Below are 16,585 nucleotides of genomic sequence, written 5' to 3'. Positions count from 1 at the left end.
CTGTATAGAGGTATAGAAGGTCTAGTCCTCAGAACAAGTCAAGGTATTTGCACAGGTAAACACAGACCAAGGGTGGACACCACCCGACACATTTTGCCTTGCTTTGTCAGGGGTATGTGTCTATGTATGTGTATGTATGCGCAATACTTGTCTGTAAGAAAATACCTTGACTTGTTCTGAGGACTAGACCTTCCATACCTCTTTAACTCACAAGAGGCCGGGGTAGTCCCTCCATCTTGCTGATTGTAGTTCTTTTCAGAGCTGGAAAACATGGTTTCTATGGACCAAAAAAGGTACTAAATGGGGACTGAGAGGCAAAATAGTTCCAGGAATGTTTACTAGAGACACCTGGAGCAAAATGTTGGGTTTTTTTTTCTCAGAATGATGGTTACACTTTAATATATGTATAATATATAGTATATATACAGTATCCTAGCCACATATCCTGCAGTGTACAGTGTTTGCTACATTAGCCACATGTTATACCCATAGCTCTCAACCATGCCGGATTGGCCGGGACAGTCCCGTTTTTTTTACCTCTACCCCGCGGTCACGGGCAGCTGGTAGATAGTCCCGGATATTCCCTCCAGGTCCCGCACTTACTGGGGAATCCTTTTGAGAGATGTGTAGGGTTAGCGAAGAGCAGGGTCCACGTCATCAGGGAGAGATCACCATCTGTCCATATATGGGTCTCCGCATCTCCTAGGGTTCCCCCAGACACAAGGTTCAATTAAATACATTTTTGCCCAGCCCAGGATTCAAACCCAGACCCTCTGCAGTCCAACTGCCATGGAGACTCCATCCACAAAGCCTCTATCCACTAAACTATAAGCTCAGTGATTATATAGCTGAGGATTTAATGAGACTTAATGCACTGATATATATAGAGGGATCTTCTCAGAGATTATTATTGTAATTATTAAGACAATTATTATCGTTATAAATTTTATTATTTTTATTATTATGGAGACGATGATTAATAATAGTAAAAATAATAATAATTGTCTCCATAATAAAAATTAAAAAAATAATAATAATTGTCTTAATAATTACAATAATAATCTCTTAGAAGTTCCCTTTCCAAATATCAGTGCATTAAGTCTGTGTCACAGTGTAAAAGTAGCAGTTAGCAGGTCTTAGTTATCAAACTCATCTAATGGCAATCTGCTAAGCCTGTAGCCTAGTGGATAAAGGCTTTATGGCACATGGACCGTGCAGGTTCTAGGTTCAAATCCCAACCTGGCTCAAATTGTAAATGTGTTATATCTCTATGCTATAGCCTATAACTCCCCCACAGAGGTTTAATTGGTGGTTGTTACCCTTTAAAACCTCAAGGCCCCAAAGTAAATCCTGAAAGTCTTCAATTCATTGCAGTCTGCAAGTAACATGTTAAAAAAGTAAATATACACTGGAGATCAAAATTCAAGAACAATATATGATCACTTGATGTTTTCAAAAATAATGTAATCTCCATTGATCAGCATTTGATGGATTTTTTAAGGGGTACACCATTCCACTAGAGCAACAATGACCGTCGCACTGAGAACGATTATAATAACATTTTCTAATGTCACCAATCAGTAGGAAGAGTACAGGCCTTTGCGTTGCATGACTTCAGCACATCTGCAGCCACAGGATATCACTGAACTTTGTCACCAAGGATTTTTCTGAGTTTTTTTTTAATTGGATTGGATTTAGAATAAGACTTTGGGGTGGCCATTTCTTTATTTCAATGTTTTCTATTTCAAGGAACTGTTTTACCCATTTTTCTGCATGACAAGACGGCACTGTCTTACATGAAAATTGCTGACTGAGTGATGAACACAAGGAAGGAATCAAGTGTTGTTGAAGAAGGTTCTGATATACACTTGCATTCACTGCATTCACATGTAGCGGTATAAAAGGTCCAACTCCAGTTGCAGAAAGCATTCCGCAAACTGTGATACTTCCTCTACCACCTTTCAGTGACTTTTTTACATTTGGGTTCAACTAGAACACACTTTGTTGATGAAGATAATGTTTTCCATTCATATGCAAATAAAGTAAACTTGGTTTTATCACTAAAATGAACTGTGGACCACTTCTAGGTCCACATAACATGCTCCTCATTAAAGGTGAGTCCAGCCTTTTAATTCTTTATGTTAATGAGAGCTTTGGTCACTGCAGAGTGAGCTTTCAGTCCAAATGCTCTTGAACGTTGAGACACTGTATGACGAGACAGATCCTTACCTTTTTCAGTGCTGAACTGGCGAGTAATTCCAACTTCAGTGTTAAAATGACATTTTGCAAAACTTTCAAAACTTACTTTTCTTTTCACCACAATGCTACCAGCCCTTATGTTCCATTATGTCAACTTTGCACTTTTCCAACAGTCCTACTTAACTCAACCAACTGTCCACTTACATCTTTCCCTTCCCTGTGCTGAACTATCGCTAGCGCGCCAGTGCCTCTCTCCAGGAGGATGTTCTTTCTCTTCCGAAGCTGCTGCTCACCGGCCTAAGGTCTGACCTTCAAACTGACCTTCAATGATTTTTTGAATGTACAATTGAGAAAACTTTATCAGATTTGCAGACACTTAGGGCCTCTGGCTTTGACTGATGGATCAGGACAGAGTGACAGGAATCCTTTATTGTGCCCAGCGAAGAAAGAGATAGTCGATAAGGGACATTTCAAAGTTTTTGATTTGGAGAGAATTTGAGAAAAAAGATATTTTATTATATTTTCCTCATTGGAAAAAGTAAAAAAGATGGAGTCTCATATCCAGACCAGCACCATCTTAGACTCCACCACTGCACCTGGTGGTTAGAGAAGGCCGCCAATCTTCAGTCTCATATAGAGGAAAGATGCTGCGGGCACAGCCAGCAAAGTCAGCGGGTCGCTGTCAATCTTCAATGGCGGCCATCTTAGAACAGTTTTAATAATAAGTCCCTGAAGTTGCCTATGACTCTTCTCTGTTGGCAGCCATAAATGCTGTTGTAATTTAGCAGCTGAGCACCCTTGGAGAGATGTCTGGAATAAAAGCCGGCTGAAGTGTGGAGAAAGCAGAATTTCTCCATATTGAGCTGTTGGTGATGCAAGAATGCTTGATGATGCAAGAATGCAGTATGCCCTGCTTATGCCACGTAATCCACAAACAGAGTTAGATGCCAAGCAAGGACGAAGCCCCAGCCCTATGACAGAACCTATGACTTTTGTTTCCTTTGTGACTAAACACCAACACTTCATTTAAGTGTACCTGACTTTTGTTGAGACGTTGGAGTCTGGCCAGAACTTTAAAGATAGCACAGGATGCTGGGCTAGAGATAGTTAAGGTTGAATCCCATATGTCTAGATGAGATAAAGCAAAAACGTAAATAGTCATGGGAAGAGTTTCCACTGTGTCCAGATTTTGGACAGATGGGGTATGACCTGACAGTGTAGTGTACACCAAGTGCACTTTTCCAGCTGTTTTGTAACGGGTTGTTACCAAAGGTGTTAAAAGATTAGAGACATCTCTGCCAGACTTGCATACAGAGGGACTGATAAGACTGTGACGGAAAGCCAGGGAAAACAGAGACCAGGATTAGTAGTTTCACAGACCAATGCCAAAGTGAGACTGAGAGAAGTTCAGGTCCGATGAGGTGCCAGGCCCAAGTGGGCGTGCTTCAACTTGCAGGGAGGAGACATTACTGAAGTGACTGAAGTGAGTGACCACATTCTAGGAAACAAAGGCTCCCCCAACAAGGCGGGACTAGGGGGGTGGTAACGGAAGAGGATGTCAGCAAGCACACCCACGCCAAGACAGAGTTAGCTCCCATTGAAGAACTGATGTGGGACTCATCTCCTAATAGCCCAGTGATGATTTAACCTGTCCCCAGTCAAGAAAAAGACCCAGAAAGAATAGCCAGATACATGTAGGATGGCCCATAACCTCCAAGCTTCCAATGATTGTACTGAAGCTATTACTATTATTCCCTAGCCCACCCTGGCAGCAGTCCCTGAGAATGCCATGTTACTCACTGTTATCGATTTGGCAGATGTTTTCCTCTCTGTGCCCCTACATGAAGATTACCAGTACCAATTGCCTTTACCAATTAAGTATTCCAGTATACCTGGTGCAGATTCCCACAAGGAGGGAAAAACTTGTCCTGTCAGTACTCCACGGCCCTACAGGGAGTAGACTGGCAGACTAGCCCCCTACTGGATGATGCTAGATCATTGACCTTATGTGTTTTCTGTTCCAGAAAGGTTGCAAAGCTTCCGGGGAGAAAAACTCCAGTAGTGCCAGGAGAAGGTGGTCTTTGTAGGCCACTGCTTCTCAGCCACAGGCAGATACCTGACAGAGGAAAGGAAGATGGCAGTCCAGAATATGCCCTGAGGCTCGTAGATGGCTCCCGGTCTGCAGGAGAAGACAGACGGTTCTACACTAGATATGCAGTGGTCAGTGGCGCACATGAGGTAGTAAAAGCAGAACCACTCCTTCCACACAGGTCAGCGAAGGAGGTGGAGTGACGGCACTCAGGGAAGTGCTACAGCTGGCAGAAGGTAAAAGAGCAAACATCTATACTCAAGGTATAGTTCTGTGGTGTAAACACGACTATAATCCCATATGGAAGGCTAGAGATTTCCTCACCTCTGCAGGGATCCACTTTAAGCATGTCACGCTGGTTAAAGAGCTCTTGGACCTCTCTTACTTCCACAAGAGGTTTGGATAGTAAAAGTAAAAGCACACATAATTGGTAACTCCACAAGCCAAGTGCAAGAATGTGGCCAACAGGGTGGCGAAGGCAGCTGTACAGATGGTACCCAGAGATTGTCCGGTAGTCTCAACGGTGAGTTCTGAGCTAAAAAGTTTGATCCACTGGTGTTCCAGTCCCTGGTGGCCCGAGAGTCATCAGAAGAGAAGGAAGTGTGGAGGAAAGCTAGAGCCCAGATGCTGATGGGACCTGGATGCTGGGAGAGTGGGTGTGCAACATCCCCCACCGGGGCCTAGCCTTTTCTTGGGGCCTGGAGTCAGCCGGGGCCCGCAGTACCTGAGTGGCTGGCGGTTGCGGCCTAGGCACGCTAGTGTCATGGTGCTTGGTATGGGGGAACCGGAGGGCTGTCCTACAGCCTGGCAGGTCTCCAGCAGGGTGGTGTTGGCAAGAAATGATGAGGGAGAGGCTGCTTTAGCGGATCTCCCTGGGGAAACCCTTTGGTGTCTAGAGTATGAGTCCCAGTGTAGTGGACAGGGTGCCTGTGATGATGGCAGCCGTAATAGCAGGGACCAGACGGAGGCAGAGGTTGAACAAAAACAACTTACAGTTCTTTATTGGAACCGACAGGAACCGCAGCAACGTGCCTTTAACAGAGTAGTGGATTGCTGAGATGCAGTTGGAGGAAGCCACAGGAGGTAGATCGCCAGCCTGGATGCAGAGGGCAGGCTGGGAGGTAGCTGTGTCCTAATAGGAAGCTTCAGCTTGTCCTGGAGTGCTTCAGGTATCACCCTTGAAGGTAGGATGATACCCCTTTCCTCACTAACTCTTATCTATTAGCTTCACTCTTCAGGCAGGGGCTAGGCTCACCTGCTCTTGGTCTGGTGTGCTGACTGCACAGACTCCTCTGAGTCTCTAATCTGAGAGAGTGAACTCTCTCCTCACACTGCACTCTCTTCTGAGAGAGAACTAACTTCTTCTGGAAGTTTCCAGGGATCTTGTTACTCCCCTGGTCAGGTGGTGGCTACTCCTCCAATTACATCTCAGCTCACAGCTCAGCTCACAGAGACAAAGTATAACACCTGTGATTGGCTGACACATCTTACAACAGGCAAAACACTTAACTCCTGCCTTGCCAGGCAGGATCTACTACTGCAATGTTTATCTGTGTTATGTAGTGACATGCTTTGAGGCTAATCAGACCCTACACAGGCTGCAAGCTACATGGTGGGACGTATTCGCAACCACTCCTCTGCCTTGCATCGGCGAGGGTGTTGCAGGTGTGCCTGCCAGGAGCCCTGCACCCGACAGTAAGTCAAATAGCCCACGGACACAAACACACATCCAAAATGGCCATGCTAGTGCTCATAAACCACCAGTGGTTTGCCCCGGGCATTACTACCCCTGTCACTAGATTAGTGAAAGCCTGTATAGTCTGTGCCCGCCACAGGTAAGGTGGTAAAGACCCCACTGAAAGTGACATCCAAGTCACTATATCCCTTCCAAAGACTGCAGATGGGTTTTATCCAGCTACCAAAAAGTGGTACATAGGAATACATGCTTGTGTGTATTGATCTCTTTACCGGGTGGCCAGAAACTTTTCCCATGACGATGGCTACTGCCAGCTCTGCAGTCACGAAGGTGGTGGGTGAGATTTTCTGCAGGTTTGGACTCCCAGAGACCATAGAGGCCGGTCGCAAAACTGAAACATTGTCCCTCCTGGGTGTAGAACAGGCCCTGCACACCCCTTACCATCCCCAAGTTAGTGGTGGGATTGAAAGACTAAACAGCAATCCGGAAGGCCATGGAAGTAACAAGGAAACCATGACCCTTCCTGCTGCCCTCTATTCAGTCAGGACCACCTGACTGCAGAAAGATGGGATTGTCCCCTTTGAGATACTTTTTGGCTGTGCACACAGACTAGGCCTCTACTCCCTACAGACCCTATAGCTAATGGCAGGAAACCTGGTGGAATATGCCAGGCATTGGAAAAGGTCTGCAAAAGTGTTTCTGATTCCTTTTCAGATCCAGACAGAGACCTAAGGATGCGTAACTGTCACAGTCTATGGGAAATAGTCCGTTAGGACTAAAGTCTCTGGACTCCCTGGACCACCGCGGGAGATAACGATGCCAGCCGCAACCCAGGAGCAGAGTCTAAGTGGACTCCTGGTCTTCGCCAGAACCCTGCGCAAATCAGGATGGACTTGTTGCGGCGGGGAGCCACCAGGTCGCTCCACGGGTGAGACTAGGCTCGCGGTGGCAGCCAAGGTAGGGACACAGGGCAGGCAGGACCACGGGAAGGAGGACCTCGGGAAGGCAGGGCCTCGGAAAGGCAGGACCGCGGGAAGGCAGGACCTCGGGAAGGCAGGACCTCGGGATGGCAGGACCTCGGGATGACAGGACCTCGGGATGGCAGGACCTCAGAAAGATGGCAGGCAGGACCTCGGAAGGACGGCTGGCAGGACCTCGGAAGACCACTAGGATACCGGACCACCACAGGATAACCGGACTGCCACAGGATTATAGGACCTCCACAGGATTATAGGACCGCCACGGGTTTGCAGGACTGCCACAGGATTGCAGGACCACCACAGGATTGCAGGACCGCCACAGGATTGCAGGACTACCACAGGATTGCAGGATCACCACAGGATTACAGGACCGCCACAAGATAACAGGACCACCAAAGGAATACAGGACCGCCACAGGAATACAGGACCGCCACAGGATTGGAACATGGGAACACCACAGGAACACTACAGGAACACCACAGGAACACGGAGGCGTCTGGAAACGTTCAGGAATCACGGAGGCGTCTGGAAATGCTCAGGAATCATGGAGGCGTCTGGAAATGCTCAGTAATGCGTTCACTCCAGTAGAATGACCTGAAGATCCGGCAGGGGATGCTGGGAGTCGCCAATAAGGAGGACGCGGGCCCTTTAAGGCTGGGAAAAGTTTGCGCCCCCCCCCCCTAGTGGCGGGAGCGCGCGACTGCATGGAAGAAGCATCCGGCCTACACGCTGGGAGCCAGAGTACAGGCCGGAGCCAGGAGAGGTAAGTGAGGGCAGGGGGAGAGGGGACCGCGGCAGCAGGCATGGGTGCACCCGTGATCCGTACCGAGGATTGCGGGTGTAACCGTGACAATAACCTGAAGCCCGGAGACTTCGTGGTTGACGAAGAGACACACCAGAGAGAGATAGAATCTGGAGCCTCGCTGTGACAGTCCTTTACAAACCCTGCTGACCAGTGCCACGTCTGTGAAGCTAGAGGGGAGCCAGCATGCTTCCACGCTTTCTATTGCAAACTTACTTATTCCTCTTGCTGGTCTCTTCTGACAGACTGTATGCTCAGGGACACCCCAACCATGACTATCACTGTGTCTAAAGGGCTGACCAGGATGCCCCCAGGGTAGGAGATTTTACCTCCGGTTGGTGCAACAAGACAATGACCTTCTTTAACATTGACAGCCCAGGTAACCCTGTATTGGTAGTGTCTGATGTGTACAGGATTTGTGGGGATAGTAGAGTCAGGTCAAGCCTGCCTAGAGGCTGGGACGGTGAGGGTGCTGTGATAAAATTTGTGCATTCCTTAAGTTTGATCAGAAACACAAACTAAAGGTAGAGAATCCCAATGGATTCTGAAGGTCTGAGAAAGAAGCACCTAAATTGCAACGTTTATACAGATACAGTAGGTGTACCAAGGGGGGTCCCAGATGAGTTAAAGGCCCACAATCAGATATGGGCAGGACTAGAGTCCATTATTCCCCAGATAGCTATGAACAAAAATGCTGATTGGGTTAACTGTTTTTATTGTAATCAAGAAAAATTTGTGAATTATATCCAAGATGCTTTCCAGAACCGCATGGCTTTGGACATGATCCCTGCTGAGAAGGGAGGAGTCTGGAAGATGGTGGGAGCGGCTTGCTGCATGTACATTCCGGATGACATCGCCCCCTATGGATCCATGGATCCATTACCCATGCTCTTGAAAAGATTGAAGGACTGTCCAGGGAACTCAAGAGAAACTCTGGAATGAAAACCTTGTACTTCACTTTATGGTTGGGGTAATTGGGAGGGTTTTCTTTAAGGGGGGTGATTTTGGGGATTGTGATTTTCCTCTTGTCACTTATTGTGTGTTGTGTGGCCCCCCTCATCAAGTCCACCATGTCCCAGATGGCCATCCAGGCGGTAAGAACCACGACAGGAGAAGTGCCCGGAGTGGAGGATGATGCTGCCTGTTGGAGAACCAGCCTGTTAATAAACCCATAAACTATAGACCGGACCATAAAGGGGTTGTATCTTGCAGTCACCCTTGGGTATCAGGAGTGATACACACTATGTAGTGTTTTTTGGTCATTTTAACTTTTTTTTTTTCTTGTCTTTAAATTTTTTTGTGGGATGGGACATTAACAGACTTTTTTTTCTTTTTTTTATATTTTTTTTTGCACTTTTTTTGCACTTTTTTTGACTGTTTTATTTTGTCCAACGGTGGGACATGAACAAGTGATCATTTGGTCATTTGTTCATTGTAATATACTGCAATACTAATATATTACAGCATATTACATAGCTGCACTGTTAGATCATGCATTCAGCAAGATCCTAACAGGCTTCTACTAAAGGCAGCTCTGGGATCCTTCATAGGACCTCAGCGCTGCCACAGCAGCGTCTATATTGTTAAACAATCTGAGCCGCCATAGCAGCAATCCTGGCTATTATTCCGGGATCATGGCAATCGCAAACTGGCGGGATCCTGCGGTGATCGCCAGGGCTCAGCTTCTTTGTCAAGGTGCAGAACCTACCCGCACCCTGTGACGTAGAGTCACATAAAGGTGCGGGAAGGGGTTAACCAGTTCTTAGACTGTGATGCAAATCATGACTTTGCCTCCATGACTGTATACAATCAATTTACATCTCACTTTGAAGTTTAATATCTGGATGATGCCACCACACTCTGCCATGAAAAGGTGTTAATTTGCTTGAATGTTAAGGAAAACCTAGCTGAAAGATCAAATCCTGTCATTTTTACTTGTCTTATTTTCCTAAAAAGTACTGTGATAGAAAATGAACTTAAGATGGCGCCGGCATCCTGGACCACAGCTAAAACTTTGAGGCTCGAGAATTCCAGGAAATCCATGTACAACCCTATGGTGACGTGAGTGTGAGAGAGCAGGAAACTCTCCAATCAAGAGACTTCACGACCCGGGATGCCTGATATGTTATGCTTTGTACACTCCTCCTCTTCTACCTCTGTTTCTACTTTTCTATATAGACTGGTAAACCAAATAAACTCGCACAGAGCTGATTTACCCAGGGCGGGTGGCATGAGCGAGACTTTAATCAGCAGTTGTCTGAGTCATTCCTTGCGACGTGCACACATGCTGCTTCACTAATTTGAAACACACAACTGACACATACTAAAAAGATCAGATTAGAGATCCTTATCACCTTTTCAGACAATATGCTGGTAGTGCTATATCTCATCAATTGTGAACAGGTTCCCAATAAATAAATCTGAGATTATACTTACCCAAAATATAAGTGGCATTTCTCATTTGGACTGATTAGTGAAAGCTGCTAAAACAAACCCATATGAAATTTTTTTCTTAGGCTGCTTTTACACGTGGCGTTTTGGATGCGTCAAAACATACGCATTGAAACGCATGCGTTAGAACGCATTCACTTTTCAATGTCACAATGTGTTCTGCTACTAATGCGGCTAATGCGGCCTTGGGCACGCTTTGGTCACGGTGCTTGGTATTGGGACCGGATGAAGGGCCTACAGCCTGACAGGTCTCCAGCAGGTGGAGTGTGGAAGAAATATGGAGGGAAAGGCTGATGCAATAGGTTTATCTCAGGGGAAACCCCTGAGGTGTATATAGGAAACCCTGGATGATAGAGGATGGGGAGCCCATGATGATGAAGCAGTCTCATCCAGGGATTACACGGAGGCACGTTGAGCAAATTAATTTACAGTTCTTAATTCAACTTGAAATGGCAGGCAACGGCCTTGAAGAGTAACTGTAATGGTTCTTATTTCACAAATCAATAGCTCTTGGGATGTAAAACAACTTTGCCTGTTATCTGTTATCTTTGCCTGTTGTAGTTTCTTTGCTACAGACCTCAGATTAGCTCATTGATGTAATGGCTGCCTCCTCTCCTGCTGCTCCCTGCTCACAAGGGAGGAGGTCTTGTTTCAGTGAATGTAGCCGTACTGGAAGTGTGCTGGACAGTAAATGCAGATATCTTCTGCACAGAGTAGTGAGATAGAAGATCTCCATGTTCCCTATCAGTCCCTCCATCCCAGTCTGTGATTCTACAGAAGTTTCTCTGTCTGTTTCCGCTCTCCTGCTCACTTCCCCCACCTTGTCATCAGCAATATCAGCTCTGTCCAGATAAGCCAGAGGTGGCACTCAGAGCCCTCTCTCTGGGCACCCAGGCCATCACCAAAGAGGACTCAAGTTATCTACTTGCACTCCCAGGCAGCCCAGGACTTGTCATGATAAATGTTATTATAAAGAAACAGCGCTGCCTGGGACTACAGGAGGGGTGGGAAGATGTGTATTCGTGTCCTCAGAGCACTGATATGATTGAAAGTTACAACAGAGCAGGGAGCAATAAGTTAGGGAATAAGTTGCCATGTTGGCACTTTGTGATAAACAGGTGGGTATGGGTTGTAATTTGGGCACTTGGTTTCTAAAAGGTTCACCATCACGGAGATAAGCTATTAACTCTTAGTGCTCACACAGTAACTGGATTACTAATGATTTCTACCACTTAATACATGTTCCCTGCTCCTCCATTTGATGGAAGCTGTCAGGCTAGTCATTATATACATCCTGTATGTGCACTGTGCAGTGTTAAGTGGACTTACTTGTGGGAAACTAAATGGATTTAATGCTAAATTACTTTGAGAGAGAACCCAAGGCATTATGGGATCTGTGGACAAGCTATCTGGTCTCAGCTTGAGGGCATAGACTGACAGATATTAGTCTCTGCCCACTTCAGCTGACAAAGATTTTTGTCAAACACTTTCAGAACAGAAAATGCCATAACTTTGGAACGAAACATACGTGCAGCCCAAAGTAGGAATCGTTCTGTATGTTTTCAAAAGGGGAATCACATATAATAATTTGGTGAAATCACTATAGCTTTACAGTTACGATTTAACATCAGCAGCAGACTCAGCAAGCTGGAAAGGTGGTAGGAGATAGCGGGCCCGCAGGAACGGTTGCTTACAGCCTGGTAGTAACTTCAGGCTGGGCTTGTAGATGGAACCGAGTCCGGATGGTGGACCTCTGCTCTGGGGCTTTGTCTCCTAACTTGCCCTAAGGTGTCAGGCAATGGCCTGAGACACCTCTGCTTCCTTGAAGTGTGTCTGAATGGCAGCTCTGCATGTAGCTGCACACTGGACCTGATTCTCTCTCTGCTTCTGGAATGTACTAGAACTAGACTAGTGATGGGTCGTTTGTGAACGAGTCGGTATAAAGAGCTGGCTGATTCATGTGAACGACGTGAGCCGACTCACTAAACCCCGCCCCTAAATGGCTCACCACACCCCTTTAACCCGATAAAATCGTGTTAAAAATGGTGTGGTGTAGGGTGACTGACTGGCCTGCAGCTCCCTATTATATATTTAATAGGGAGCCGTTCAGGAGCCAGAGCAGCCGACTCTTCTTAGTTAGCGGAGCCTAATGAGCCAACTCACTAAGAAGAGCCGGAATTCCCATCACTACTGTAGACCATGTGCTCCCGCCCAGCGGGGGTCTTTATACTCCCTTGGTTGGGTGATAGCAGCCTCCAATCAGCTTCCAGCTCGCTTTACAATGGAACAAAGGATGTGATTGGTTAATAACATTTTACATGTTAACTTTTGCTTTACATGGTGGCAGTGGCTTCAGGCTGCAATTGCTACGTTTACCCAGCAGTAGCTTCTGAATGAGTTGCGCAGACTCACCAGATAGATCCTGACAAGGAGAGGGCGCTATTCACAACAACCTTCTAACCTATGCATTGGCAGGGGTGTTGCAAATGTTTTTCCAGCTTCTTAGTACATTGCATGGAATATTAATGGGGCCACTAGAAAGTACAACTAGTGCCTTGGACTGAACAATTGGGAAAATTAGTATATCTGACACACTGTGCACCTGTGGGAGGAGTATTAAAATTGCATGACCTTGCTGGCAGAGACTCAAAGGATGCGTTCATACATTCTGTTATTCAGATGCAGTTTTTGATCTCCAAACCAGGAAGAGTGAAAAAAAAAGAGGAGCAGCTTCTCTCAATAATATGGTCTCGCCCATTATCATCCACACCTGCTTTTGGCTTCAAAAACTGCATCTGTTCGTTTGAAAGCAGCCAAAAGATAGAGCATGTTCTGTTCCTACAAATGTTTGCCTTCCAGAAGGTCACTTTCAATAGTCATCAGTGTAGAGCTTACCCGCGGATGACACACGGAATCCGAACAAGTCCATGAGATCCACGTTACACCACACATCATCTGCCATAGTCTGCCAACCCTCGAACAATGCAAAGGAAGTGCCAGGAGTTTCATCTATTAAAGGAAACCTACCACCCCGATTCTACCTATAAAGGTAGAAGGGGTGGTAGGTGGATGAATGGGACGTGAGGATAGCCCTTTTTTGGGCTCATCGTCAGGTCCCTTCTATCTTTTAGAAAACTTATTGCAGGCATATATACATTTTTTTATGCGGCTTCTGGGGCGTGGAGTAGCCGAACATGAGCCTACTAGTCGCGTCTACTCCACGCCCCAGTAGCCACGTTACTCCGCCTACCATTTAATCTTCGGCGTGCAGCTCCTCGTAGCTGCGCGCCCTCGTCCCCTGCGTTCTGCGCATGTGCAGAACGCAGGCCTTCGGCTGTGTGGCCGCGGGGCCGGAGCAACTGCGCATGCGCAGAAGCTGGGCGACTCGGACGAAGATTAAATGGTAGGCGGAGTAACGTGGCTACTGGGGCGTGGAGTAGACGCGACTTGTAGCCTCATGTCCGGCTACTTCACGCCCCAGTAGCCGCATAAAAAAATGTACATATACCTGCAATAAAGTTTCCTAAAAGATAGCCGGGACGTTCATCCACCTACCACCCCTTCTACCTTTATAGGTAGAATCGGGGTGGTAGGTGCCCTTTAATTTTACATTTATATTTTAAGGCCTAGGGGCTGTTATGCTTATATCTCACTGCAATATCTTCATGTGATTGATGTCACTTCTTAACCATGTACAGCTGCCATGCAAATATGGTTGTAAATGCATCCTGCGTGATCCTCGACATGTATGTCCTGTGCCTAATGTTATGTATCATCTGTTAAATGCAAACCGCTTTCAATAACCTATATTGAATATAATTTTACATTTAGTTTTTATTGTGACCCTGGGCTACTGGAGTAGGAAATCAACAAATGCGCACATTAGTACTGTAGCATACTTCCAAAATAGCCAACTATGACGGAGAATGTCAACAGAATACGTCATTTCTAAAGAAAGTTTAGAAGCACAACCCTCCTGTATCGCACAGCAGAAGCCGCACCGTGTAAACACTGCCCTCCGTGTTGGGAGTGTAATATGAGAAGTCTACACCGCCCAGTGACCACGTGCTGCTGTCAGGGCCGGAGACTACATTTCCCGGCATTCCTTCTGTGTCGCCTGCCTGGTGACGTCCGGGGCCGTCAGCCCGTGGGTAACGCGGGAAAGTGTGATGGTAAACATCCCGCGAGAGGAAACGGCTGTCAGGAACGGCAGTGAGTATGAGACCGCGACACCGGCAGAGATTTCCGTCCTACTCCGTCACGTGGATTCTAGCTTTCTGTACATATTTCAGAGCCATTTCTAGAGACAACAGCTGCTCCAGATCACCGAGTCCGCTCCAGAAGCACAAATGTCAGTAATAACTCTGCCTCCTGTCCTGGAGGACCAGTATTTAAATGACAACTTATAATATGATTGCTGAGACCCCCAGGGGTCGAGCTGATGGAGCTATACATGTCTGTACTTTTCTGGAGAATATTGCACTATCCATACATGGGGTGATCCATCACCATGAATATATGGACCACCTTACCTAGATGGGGTTACTGCTCACATCGGCTTGTATCTCTAATGATATGAACATATGAAATGATCTGTGAAAAGTTTTCTGTGTGTCTTTGAGTTTTTTCAGGAATATTTAAAACCCCTTGGGGCCTGGGGTAGGGGAAAAAAAACGCTTACATACACTGCTCTGAACACTGATTTGTGACATCCTTTTTTATCATCTGCCTCTTAACTGGAAATTAAGTGGTTCAGCAGGATAGAAAGATATAGAGCTTTCTTCTTAAAGAGGACCTGTCACCCCCGAAAACCACCAAATTAGTTCCCCCTAATCCTGTCCTCAGCACCTTTTTATATTTATTGAATTTTTATTAAAATGTGTGTGCATACTTGGTTTTAAACCATCCGACTTCTTATCAAGTAAGAGGTCGGATCGTCGTACACGTCCCCTAGCAGTCGGCCGTATTCGTGAGAGGGCCAGCCGACACACCCCCTTCACACCCCTGTCAGTCAGGGACCTGTAAGAATCACCAGCAGCAGCGCATGTATTGTGCAATTGCTGCGGCTCTCTGCAATGCGGCTCGCTGACAGTGGTCGCAGAGGGGCTTATTCACAGCGCTGGTTGAATGTTTGGTCAAGGCTGTGAATAAGCCCCACTGAAGCCGCTGTCACCGCATCGCATAGAGCCATCAACGATTGCACAATACATGCGCTGCTGTTGGTGAGTCTTACAGGTCCCTGACTGACAGGGGTGTGAAGAGGGCGTGTCGGCCGGCCCCCTCATGAATACGGCCGACTGCTGTTCACAAGATACGAGGATCCAACCTCTTATTTGATAAGACTTCGGATCGTTTAAAACTAAGTATGCACACGCACATTTTAATAAAAATTCAATAAATCTAAAGGGGCTGGGGACAGGATTAGGGGGAACTAATTTGGTGGGGGTATTTTTTGGGGTGACAGGTCCTCTTTAAATTATGAGCCTGATGGGTTTGAGTGGATTTTTCCAGAGCCCTCAGTGGTGTCTTTCCATTTTCTGTTACAATGAGGAGGGAGGGAGCAGCACTGAAGGGCTCTGGATATACCTATCATTAGCATAACTATCAGAGTTGATTTTATATGGAAGTAAGCCATGGGTAACAAATGTGTAGTAGACTTTATACCAACTAGTCCTCATCTGGCATCTTGCATACTACTGAGAATTAGAGCATACAGAAAGAAAACTTAATTCTTCATGCACATGGAAGGCAGCGTATCTATAAAAAGTCATCTGAAAATAGTTCTTGAAGTAGGTGTTTATTTTTATTTTTTTTAGAAGCATCGGTCCCATTTTGGCCTAGACCATGGATTCTGTGATGACAACTGATGAGAGAGAAATTCCGCCAGAAGAAAATCAGAACAGTGAAGATGAGATTGAGTTTGTCAGTGTAAGTATTAAGTACATACTGTCTCAAGGCTTATTTGGCTCTGTTACATGTTATGTCAGTAGATTCTGAGATGAGGACCAAGTCATTTGGGATCAAATAACAGACTAGACTGTCTCCTGCCCTTTGGGCTATGGCCATTTTATCAAGAGACTCCTTCCTCTTGATATATCCTGCAAGGTGAGCTCCTTGCTCATGTCTGCTATAGCCTATGCTGTTTAGCTTGGACATGGCACAGGTTATAGGGTGCACTCACAAGGAACACCTAAGCAGCATAGAGGGGACATTAGTCGCAATTCCCGGCTGTGCACTAGGCATTACAACTAAGTCATTCTTTGTGTTCTGGCGTACAGTGATGAGAAATCTCTCCCCTGCCCATAGCTGTAAACATACAACTATGAATATGACTGAGGGCAGTGAAAATATAAGCCATTCTGTAAATT

At 46.2% G+C, this 16,585-nt stretch overlaps 1 protein-coding gene across 2 annotated transcripts in view; it reads left to right on the top strand.

Annotated features, from left to right (window-relative positions):
- The first annotated feature begins 14,280 nt into the window (after positions 1-14,280).
- The window catches only part of ZNF451 (zinc finger protein 451), a 39,499-nt gene continuing 37,194 nt past the window's right edge, over positions 14,281-16,585 (top strand). The window contains exons 1-2 of one of the 2 annotated variants that reach the window (XM_072142225.1): positions 14,281-14,429; positions 16,034-16,145. In XM_072142225.1, coding sequence (XP_071998326.1) covers positions 16,062-16,145 — 84 coding nt within the window. In that variant the 5' untranslated portion in view covers positions 14,281-14,429; positions 16,034-16,061. Of the gene's footprint in view, positions 14,569-16,033; positions 16,146-16,585 lie in introns of both variants that reach the window. The other variant, XM_072142223.1, reaches the window with a different exon arrangement.

This window comes from Engystomops pustulosus, chromosome 3, assembly GCF_040894005.1.
Source record: "Engystomops pustulosus chromosome 3, aEngPut4.maternal, whole genome shotgun sequence".
In the NCBI taxonomy this organism is placed as follows: Eukaryota; Metazoa; Chordata; class Amphibia; order Anura; family Leptodactylidae; genus Engystomops; species Engystomops pustulosus.
This window is presented reverse-complemented; position numbering and strand designations above follow the sequence as displayed.